This window comes from Podarcis filfolensis (assembly GCF_964270895.1).
Source record: "Podarcis filfolensis genome assembly, chromosome: 4".
Lineage (NCBI taxonomy): Eukaryota > Metazoa > Chordata > Lepidosauria > Squamata > Lacertidae > Podarcis > Podarcis filfolensis.
The window spans coordinates 50,650,372-50,660,767 of record NC_139607.1 but is presented as its reverse complement, the minus strand read 5'-3'; the positions used below and the strand labels follow the sequence as shown (position 1 = coordinate 50,660,767).

At 41.0% G+C, this 10,396-nt stretch overlaps 1 protein-coding gene across 5 annotated transcripts in view; it reads left to right on the top strand.

Moving 5' to 3' along the window:
- IGSF5 (immunoglobulin superfamily member 5) overlaps nucleotides 1-10,396 on the top strand; it is a 43,502-nt gene that overhangs the window by 10,398 nt on the left and 22,708 nt on the right. For 3 of the 5 annotated variants that reach the window (XM_083608777.1, XM_083608776.1, XM_083608775.1), the window contains exons 1-4: nucleotides 2,415-2,636; nucleotides 4,795-4,874; nucleotides 7,405-7,725; nucleotides 9,268-9,576. In XM_083608777.1, coding sequence (XP_083464903.1) covers nucleotides 4,817-4,874; nucleotides 7,405-7,725; nucleotides 9,268-9,576 — 688 coding nt within the window. In that variant the 5' untranslated portion in view covers nucleotides 2,415-2,636; nucleotides 4,795-4,816. Of the gene's footprint in view, nucleotides 1-2,410; nucleotides 2,637-4,794; nucleotides 4,875-7,404; nucleotides 7,726-9,267; nucleotides 9,577-10,396 lie in introns of those variants that run through there. The other 2 variants (XM_083608773.1, XM_083608774.1) reach the window with 2 other exon arrangements.

The window sequence follows — 10,396 nt, the reverse complement described above, 5'->3', positions numbered from 1 at the left end:
TCTTTTGAAGTGCGTAATTTGTATAGGACTATTTCAGGGACCAGATAGAGTGGGTGGGTGTATTCTGTATGGGGCGTTTCTGGCTGGGAATCCAACAGTCTCCTTCCCTGCTAACAGCGGACTACCCCGAATGGAAACCATCTCCCACTCAGCCACAGTCACAGCCCCCCACACAGTATGGAGTAATATATTGTATTGACACAGGCAAGTCAATTTTTCAAAGTTTCAAAAGTAAAATGATAAGAAATCCATACTGTCCAAATAAGACCTGCATTAGAGGACCAAGTCCTGTCTTTGCTGCTATTTTTTGTCTGGCAAGGTGGCACGCAGGTTAAAATCCTGGATTCTTCCACTGTTTTCTTTGAGCTGCTTTCAGTTCCATCATGTGGGAGAGAATAAAAAAAAATCACTTTCAAAACGAACCAGCAAGCTCCATTTCTGAACAATAGAATTGTGTCTTGAGCTGTGACTCACCTCATTGCCTGCCAAAATGGAATCTGGGAACCGGCTTGAGTCTTGAAGAATGATTGGGTGGAATATTGCCTGCACATTTTTCTCTTTTGATGTACGTAGGTTATGTTCTTATGCTTAATTCATTAATTCAGCAATCACCAGCATATTATGGCACTGCTGAAATAATTGCACTGGCTGCTAATTAGAGGTATGAGCTAAGTTCAAGGTGCTGGATCTGGGGTACAAAGCTCTAGGTCATCTCACCCCTTATATACCTAATTGATCACTGAGCTCTGCAGATAGGGGCCTTCTGCAGATTCCACCTTATTAAGAGGTCCATCCTGCGCAATAAAGGAATTGGACCTTTAATATGGTAGCCCCTTCCCTTTGGAATCTCACCCCCTGCCATTGAATATCACACAGGTATCATTTCTGTTGTCTTTGAAACCTACTGAGGACCTTCCTCTTTCAACAAACCTTTTATGTGGATATCTTCAGTACTGCATCAGTACTGGAACTATTAAAATACTTTTTATAGGCGAAATGTTTTTAAAATGTTTGTATTATTTTATGGAATTGTTTTTAATATCAACCTGCTACTAGAATCATAGAATTGTAGAGTTGGAAAGGATCCGGGGGTGGGGCCTCTACTCCAACCCCCCACAATGCAGGAAACTCAACTAAAGCATCTGTGAGAGATGGCTATCCAACCTCTGCTTAAAAACCTCCAACAAAGGAGAGTCCACAACCTCCTGAGGGAGTCCACTTTAATTGTGTTTTGCACTAGTTTTATGGTTGTAGTTGTTTTATGATTGTATATTTTACTGTTGCAACCCATCCTGGGACGTTGCGGTGAAGAGCAGGTAAGAAATCTAACAAAATAAAAATGAAATAAAATAAAAAGAATTAACATGCATCTCACACATGTGTAATAATGTGCTTTTGAGATGCTCAGTAGTTTGTGATTTGGCTCCTCTGGAGTTTGGGGAGCCTGGATTTAACCCCTCTGCTTGCACTTTATTGTTTCACTTCACTAGTGGCCTGACTGTTGCATGAATTGTGTGAAGCCCACTATTTGGCCATTAGGCCTTCGCCCTTAGCAGCTTTGAAAAGGATGGAAGCCCTCCAGGATCTGAGATGCAGCTAAGGGTTGTACAGTGGTACCTCGGTTTTTGAACGCCTCTGTACTCAAACATTTCGGAACTCGAACGCCAAAAACCTGGAAGTAAGTGCCTCGGTTTTCGAATGTGCCTCAGAACTCAAACAGAAAACGTGGCTTTTGTTTTGAGTTTTGTGTTGAGGCTTGTGTTTTGAGGCTTCCGCTTTCGGTTTTCGAATGTTTCAGAAATCGAACAGACTTCCAAAATGGATTATGTTCGAAAACCAAGGTACCACCAAGTCTTTGCCTTGTACTACTACTTTACTCTACCTTTTCCAACTGGACTGCAGAGGACCATGGCGAAGAGAGTGTTGGGGCAAACTGAGGGATTCATTATTTTCCTCAGTAGCAACTGAGGCAGTTCTGCGAAGTATGGGGGAACACATGAAGGTTGCTATGTCCCTCCCACCTCCCCTGACAGGGTTCTTGTGACTTTAATACAGTATAGAGTGTTAGGCAGCAATATAACAGATAGAGTATGTTCTCTTCCCACATAGAGATGCAGTAAGGGGGAAAGTGGCAACAGCTGAATTTTTCACATGCCATACTAGTCATGAAAGTGCAAGAGCAAGGTTTGATCATTTTGCTTCCTCCCTTTTAAAAAGAATCTCCTGGTGCCTGCTGAGCTGCACATTGCTTCATTACGGCAATAGGTGTCATCGTTTCCACACCTACTCGGTTGGTCCTGTACCTGCCTTTTTACTTTATGTTTTGATGGCATCTGTTAATTATTAAAAACCATGGAATATGTTCATTGGTTGCACACCTGAGTCATATCTTTTTATGAGATAAAAGGTCATTGCAAACAGAGTCGCACAAAAGCCGCCTCAGAAACCAGAAGTTGCAGGAAATGCTTTGTGTGGGGCCTTCCAGAGGAATAATATAGAAGCCAGTTGAGAGTTAATCGGAATATTTGGGTGTGTGGCTATATGAGGAGTTACTTGGATGGAAGAGACAGCAATGAACAGATTTTCTTTCTCAGAAGAGACTAAGGTTTTTCATGTGACAATCTACTGGTAAGTAGGTAAGGAACTCTCAAGCCTATGATAGTCAATTTAATATGGGTGACTGCAAAATGGGTTTACTGATAAAGAATCTGCGGTTATGTAATGATATTTAGAAAAGGATGTTTGCTCTCCAAAGTTAAGTTAGCAAAATCCAAATGTGAACAGAAAGTAGGAAGTACGATAGTGTAGAGGCCTCTACTTTTGAATGTTACTTGTTTGGCACAGTCTTAGGTATGTTTACTGTGTATGACGGGGCTTAAAACTTAGTGAAAGTGCTGACAGTTGCAGCTTTAATTTATATGTCTAATCACACACATGTGGAGAGCAACTACTATATAGAAACGTATTTTTCTGTTGATCCCACAGCTCTGAAATGGTCTGCAAATGATCCTTCTTGGTTAATGAAAACCCAGGAAATGAGCTTGGGTAGTCCACCCCTATTGGGCACGTTGATCTGTTATCGTACAAGAGGGGATGCTTAGCACAAGGGCAACTCCCGGCTCAAATAAGGAGAGTAAAGCTATCCCTAAATAATTGTAGCTTTCTGTTATGAAAAACATTTTTTCCAGTTCTAAAAAAAATTGAGCCCCTACGGCCTTGTTTTGATGGAAGTTCCTGTGGCTCTCCTTCCCTAACCCTAACCCTTTTTGACACCTACATCACTGAAATACATTTCCAGGCAACAGTCTTATGCATACTTACAAGGGAGTGAGTCTCTTTTAATCAGAGCTGTTAGCATTTACATTCAAGTATAGATCCATAGGATTGTATTGCCCATCCTTTGTGCTGATAAATCTCATCTTTTTGCTATTTTATGCAATGTAGTTTTTTAACAATTACACAGCAACACCAGCAATAATAGTTGTCGTGAGCTGAGATCTGATTTATGCTTAGCCCTTCTGGGCATTTCTTTGAATGAGGATTGCTATTCTTAAAAAGACTTGATCACATCCGCGGCTAGGATAGCTATCTCTTAGCACCGGAAAAATATGGAATCATGTCTGGACAATCAAAGCTTGTAGCACCTTGCTCTTGAGGACACACTTCAGCAGGAATTTTTTGTAGCTTATGGTGGTAGGTGAATGATCCCTTTGCTGAGGGTTTGTTGCCATTCGTATTGTTATGAGTTTGTGGATTTAGGAAGAGTTAGAATTAAATAAGGTTTGATTAAACTGTGCCAAACACTAAAACTCCCTAGATTTAGTTTATGCTATCAACCTAGGCCAATCTGGGATAGCTGCTAAGAGGGGCCATTAGCAGGGCACAAAGGCTAGTGATGGCCCATCAAGGAAACCATCAAAGGGCAAGACTGCAGGACCAGGAGGGCTTCCTCCTCCAGCTGTGTGTGTTAGTCTGCAGGGAAGGAAAAGGTTTAAGATTTCAGTGCTGGATTATGTAGGCTCATGGAAAATTGTGGTGTTTTGCAAGACGTCTGAAAAAGTGGGAGAGAAAGGGGGCCAACAGAACTCCTAGTGGACTGGCTAGAGCAAATGGGGCAGGCAGGTTCCCTTGTTTGTAGACCTAAGCCTGCTGCTCCTGAGAGAGGAACAAATAATCATTTTAAGATGTGAATGCTCTGAACTCTCTCTGCACAGTAGATGACCAGCCTGGATAGCTTAGTTGGTTAGAGCGTGGTGTTGATAATACCAAGGTTGCAGGTTCAATTCCCGTATGGGACAGCTGCTTATTTCTGCATTGCAGGGGGTTGGATTAGATGATCCACAGGGTTCCTTCCCACTCTACAGTTCTATGATTCTATTATTCAGGTTGTATATATGTGTAAATAAACCATATATCATAAAGATACTGCCGCCTCCACTGTGCCTGATTGTCCTAAAGGGAACACAGGCCCTGTGGAAAGCATGCCATTGCCAAGACCCCTGGAATCTCACACCTCTTAGAGATTGGATGCTTACATGAATCCAGCCCAGGAGTTTTTTTCACAACTGCTCACCACATTCCAGAAGGATGTGATCTCTTCTTAATAGTCAAACACGTTATTTAGTGACTGCACATATATGTATGGTTCTCTGTTTATAATCTAGGAAATATACTGCTTTGTTGTTGTTCAGTCCATTTGAAGCATGATTGTTTTTGTCTTTGGATTTGTGACTTTGGAATACTTAATAAAAAATATGTGTTTTACAGCAATGCGCTGGTGTCCTTTTCTTTTAGGTCCATTGGAAGAGCTTGCTAAATGGATAGATATTGGGAATGGATTTGGCTGGCTTTCAGCCTTTTAGTCTTGCTAACAGGTATTATTACCCTTTTCTCATTTGCCAACCAAAGTGAGGCTTTGGGTGTAACTTGTTTGCTTAGGCCTGTTATATAGTAACTCTATAGAATGCTGAAATACTAAAACTAAATTTGGCACACACGTTCAGGGTGTCACATTTTAATAACAACCCAGCACCTTCCTCCCCACCAATTCTCAGTGGGAGAAGGAAAATGCAAAATATTACTCGATGCAAGACTGAAATGTCGTATGGAAATCATTTAATATGGATAGTAAGCTTCCTATACCTCCATTAATTGTTGTCCACATGACTTTTTCCTCCAGATCACTGCCTTCCCACACTTCCCCCTCAGTAAGTCTGGATTTTCTCATACCCCCTCCTTTTCAGAGTATCCCTGTTATGAGAAAATCTGGACTGGGGAAAGTACGGGAAAGTAGAGATTTGGAGGAAAACATCAAAGGACAATGGAGAATTGGGGGAAGTACAGAAAGCTTACTATCTACATTAAATTACCCTATGGACGAGCCCTTTGTGTGCACATTCAAGGTCAACATTCTGAATTTCTATTATAAATTCTAACTTGACTTCCACTCTGTTTTCATGGAGGCCAGGAAAGATGCAAGGCAGAATTCAGTGCAATAGCTCCCTTGAAGACTGACAAGTTGGAATAAGAGATGTGCATGTTCAGGACACAAGGAAAAGGAGGGAAATTGAACACAATACAGGGTATCCCTTGAAAAGCAAGCTACTGACTGAAAGCTGAAGTGTAGAGTGGTACCTCAGGTTAAGTACTTAATTTGTTTTGGAGGTCCGTACTTAACCTGAAACTGTTCTTAACCTGAAGCACCACTTTAGCTAATGGGGCCTCCTGCTGCTGCCGCGCCGCTGGAGCACAATTTCTGTTCTCATCCTGAAGCAAAGTTCTTAACCTGAAGCACTGTTTCTGGGTTAGCAAAGGCTGTAACCTGAAGCGTATGTAACCTGAAGCGTATGTAAACCGAGGTACCACTGTACTTTCAGTACAGCAGTCTGCATTTCAAGCTGAAATCCTAGCTTACATCCCTATGCACTTTGGGTCAGTAAAGATGTAAAAGATACAGCCTCCCTTGAAGTCTTCAGAACAAAAGGTCACGTGTACATTTTGAACACCAGCTGGTTATTATACGTCTGCAGGTGTGTCTTTGCGATTCATTTCTTCAACTTCTCATTCTGCATTTTTTTTGCATTGCAGTAGCTTGTTTAGCTTGTGTCCCATGTGAATTTTTTGATACAAGTTTGTGAGTTTTGAAACTTCTTATGATCCTTGAGCATTAAAATGCAATTTAGTACAGAGACGATGATCCCTTTAAGTCCCTTGGGTAGTTTATACAATAAGATGGAAAGAATGTAATTATCTTGGCTTATAATGCCAACATACTTGGAGTATGGTCATTAGCAAAGGATAATAAAAAAAATGAGAAGTGTTCTGGAATTGGTTCACATTGATGGGAATTACGCTACTATGCCACCTATTCAAATGACTCTTGTAGAGTATTTAGGCTGTTGTGCAATTCTTGGCTCTTGGAAAATCACATGCCCTTTCTGGTAATTATTTCTTTAAAGAAAGTAAAAAAAAAGAGATTAAGCCCAGTTTTGCCAACATGAGGATTTATTAAAGTCGTTGTCAATCAATCCACAGAACTGAGCACAAAACTTTGAAAAATTAACTCTTGCAGATCAGTCTGTCAAAGCTGTACAGGATGGATTAAGAAAATTCAAAATGTTTATCCCGAAAGCTCTATAATGGAACAGGCAAGGGCGGCGCTACCAAATAAGCCACAACTACAGTGGTACCTCGGGTTACAGACGCTTCAGGTTACAGACGCTTCAGGTTACAGACTCCGCTAACCCAGAAATAGTACCTTGGGTTAAGAACTTTGCTTCAGGATGAGAACAGAAATTGTGCTCTGGCGGCGTGGTAGCAGCAGTCAGCTCCATTAGCTAAAGTGGTGCTTCAGGTTAAGAACAGTTTCAGATTAAGAACAGAGCTCCAGAACGAATTAAGTTCTTAACCCGAGGTACCACTGTATTCTCAGGATAGGACGAATCTGCTTCTAGGCACCTGGTTGTTTAAAACCAGTTTAGGTCCAAATGGGAATGGTTCGAACCAGAACTCTGGGATTCATTAAGCAACTATTGTCAACTTAAACTGAGGCAAGACCTTCCCTCTGTTTTCAAGCACAGGGGAAAGTTACAATACAAGACGACTGATAGCTTTTGTTTCTAATGTTCACAGCAAAGGTTCTTCAGACGTTATACACACTATCTGGCATTAATCTGTGTTACCAGTACATTAACCAACTTAAATGCCTCCTTCATTTTTTTGTTCACACGGACGTTTAATGCTCCTCTTGTATTTATGCAGAAGGGTGATGTCAGACCTATATACATTGATTTTTTTAACTGTTATCATGATGATTGTGTAAGATAAGCTAGAAACACCCTTATTGACTTTGGTGTTGGTCTAGTTTCAGTTCCTGAGTGATTTTCCCCCCTTCCTGTTTTGCAGATACTGGGTTTGGCTACTCCATCATAGAAGGTCCCAGAAATTTAACAATTCTTGCTGGTTCAGTGGCTCATTTTAACTGTACAGTGTCAGAAGGGTATAAGATTTTGATATGGCTTTTCAATGGAACCCCTATATTGACTGTACTGGGTAACGGAACACCTGTTATAACAAATCCGAAATACAATCAGGATGGTTTTCAAAATGGTACTGAGTTCACCTCCGGACTCAAGATTTTTGATGTCCAGCTACATGATTCTGGAGAAATAAAATGCAGCCTCCAGAACTTTCAGGAAGATAAATACGCATTTCTTTCTGTTCAAGGTGTGTATGCCTTTTTGTCATCCTTCAGTTTTAAGGAAAAAACATTTAGGCCAATTGCAAGAGTAATTCATACTGAGATTGCTCTTTCCTATTCCTTCTATACTTCCTTCTCTCAGCACTTTAAACAGTATTGTGGCATTTAAACACTAATAGATGTGCTGCAGCACAAGCCTTTGTGGTAGATGAATAGCATAATTTTCAGTTGTATACCCTCCAACATTGTGACAATTAAAATTGGGTTGCAGGTCCTTTGGTGCCGTGCTCCCATGCAAGCCAGCTGAGGCTTCCCAGTCCCATGTCTCTGTTGCTGGCAGCAGCTCCCTCAAGAAGCGGCAGACCAGCACCAGCACCTCCTCCTCCCTGTCATTGTCTTCATCTTTGTCGGCTTCTTCTGTGCCTCTGGCAGGGACAGCATCAGGCAGAGCAGGCGTGGCCTTTGGATCTGACTGGAGCATCCTGGCTTACCCCACCAGTACCTCCTCCATGGGCTCCAGCTTGGCTGCCTTCATTTGCGTGAAAAACGTGCCTCTTTTGGTGCCAAGCTCTCATGGGAAATAGCTGACTTGTGCGAGAGCTTGGCACCAAAAATGAGACATCCAATCAGAAGCCGCGATGTAATCTGTAATCTGCAATTCTGGGATGCCCTGGTCATATCAGAACTGTTGGTGGGTATGTAATTGACATGTGTTTTTATATATCAGAGAGAGAGCGCGTACATACAGATGTCTGTAGCACCTCCTGCTTCTAATGCCATAGCAATGCTACCATAAAACTAGTGGTTAGTGGATACTAAGCCAGCATTTGGGAATCATTACAATAGACCCTCATCAAGATATCAGATGCTCCTTTTGACAATACTGCAATCAGCATTGTTTACAGCCCAAACTTTTTCCAAAGAGGGCCAGATTTGATGAAGTGAACATGCGTGAGGGCCGACCACAGGTGTTTAGCTTTTTTTAGGATTGAAGTTGTTGAGCTTTTTAAAGGATTTTACTCCAGGACATATACTGCCACGGGGGCCGGATTAAATCAACCGGCGGGCCGGATTAGGCCCCCGAATTGGACTTTGGACATGCCTGGTTTAGAGAATGCATATAGAAATGATAAATCATCTCTTGGCTCTAAAAATTTGCCAAGTGAAGGGTCAATCTGCAGTGTGGCATTTTCAAAATTCTTGATAAATCTAATCCAATTTATTTTTTTAAACTGCAAATGGAAAAAATAATCATTAGTGCATAATTCTGTGGCTCAGAAAGATGCATCTATCAGCATGGCTACAAAGCTTCAATAATTATCTTCCAACAATAATCTGGGAAACCTGCTTCTGTTTCTAAAGCCACTAATGGGCTGTTAGAAATGCTTTAAAGGTTACTTTTTCAACATGGAAATCTGGGTTTCATTTTTTTTTGGGGGGGGGGGAAATGTAATTCTCTTGGTGGCAACATGAAACCAAATTGAGAAAATAAATTCAACCTGGCCCTATAAAAATGTGTAGTGTAAACTATTCCGAAGGAAGAAAAACATCTTCTTTTCTCCAAACAGTTAATGGATCTTTGACTATCAAACCTGGCAACTTGACAGTAAGAGAGAACCAAACAACTGAGATAATTTGTGAAGCTCTTGGATGGGCTCCTGCTCCACAGATTTCCTGGATGGTAAATAATATTACATTAGATAATTCCATGTACATTACCAACCAGAGTCAAGGATCAAGTGGCTTGTACAATGAAGAGAGCATCTTAACCCTGACACCAGTGACCAATAGCACTGTGACTTGCTTTGTCACTATAGATGCACTCCCTGAGCCACAGAATGCAACTGTGACACTTACTGTGTATCAACCTCCTTCAAGTAAGTGACTATCTTGCGGGTACACCTTTCTTTCTTTCTTTCTTTCGTTCTTTCGTTCTTTCTAACATTTATTCAAAAGTTACCATACAGCTTTGCCATAATATCACAAAATGATCACTCTAATCCTCAATCCCACATCACTGTCATGTTCAAAATCTTTAATTTCTTGTTATGCAATCTAATATACATGGCTGAAAGGTACTGTACTTGGCTTTCGATCATGGCTAAAATATTGATGGGACATACACTCACAGACTATATGAAATTTGGTGAGTTTCATGAAGATGGCTCTGAAATGGCCCTAGCTTTGGCCCTCTGGCTTTTGACAGCCTACAGCTTCCAGCATCCTTGACCATTAATCATGCTTGCTGGGGCTGATGGGTTACAGTGCACAAACACCTGGAAGGCCACAGGTTCACCATCCCTACTCCAGGTGCTTCCATGTCCAATTATTAATGTACAGTACCAACAATGGACATGAATGAATATCTTCTTCCGCAGATTTAATGTGCCTATTCTTAGAGAATTTGGATAATTGTTTGAGACTGGAAATCAACCATGTAATCACATGATCATTCTTTTGATCCATATTTATTGCATTTATATTAGTCACAAAAGCATTTCTTACACAAGACCTATCCTGTGATTTTGGAAATTGCTTCAAAGAATTTAATTGTGTCTAAAGGACGTAACAACACACCTCCAATTTATCTTTAAGCCAAGCATTTGTAGTTCAATCACTAATGGCAGCTAGAGAATTATGCCTTCTTTAGATAAAAAGGGCTTGACTGCATGCAAAACTGACCATTGGACACTATGC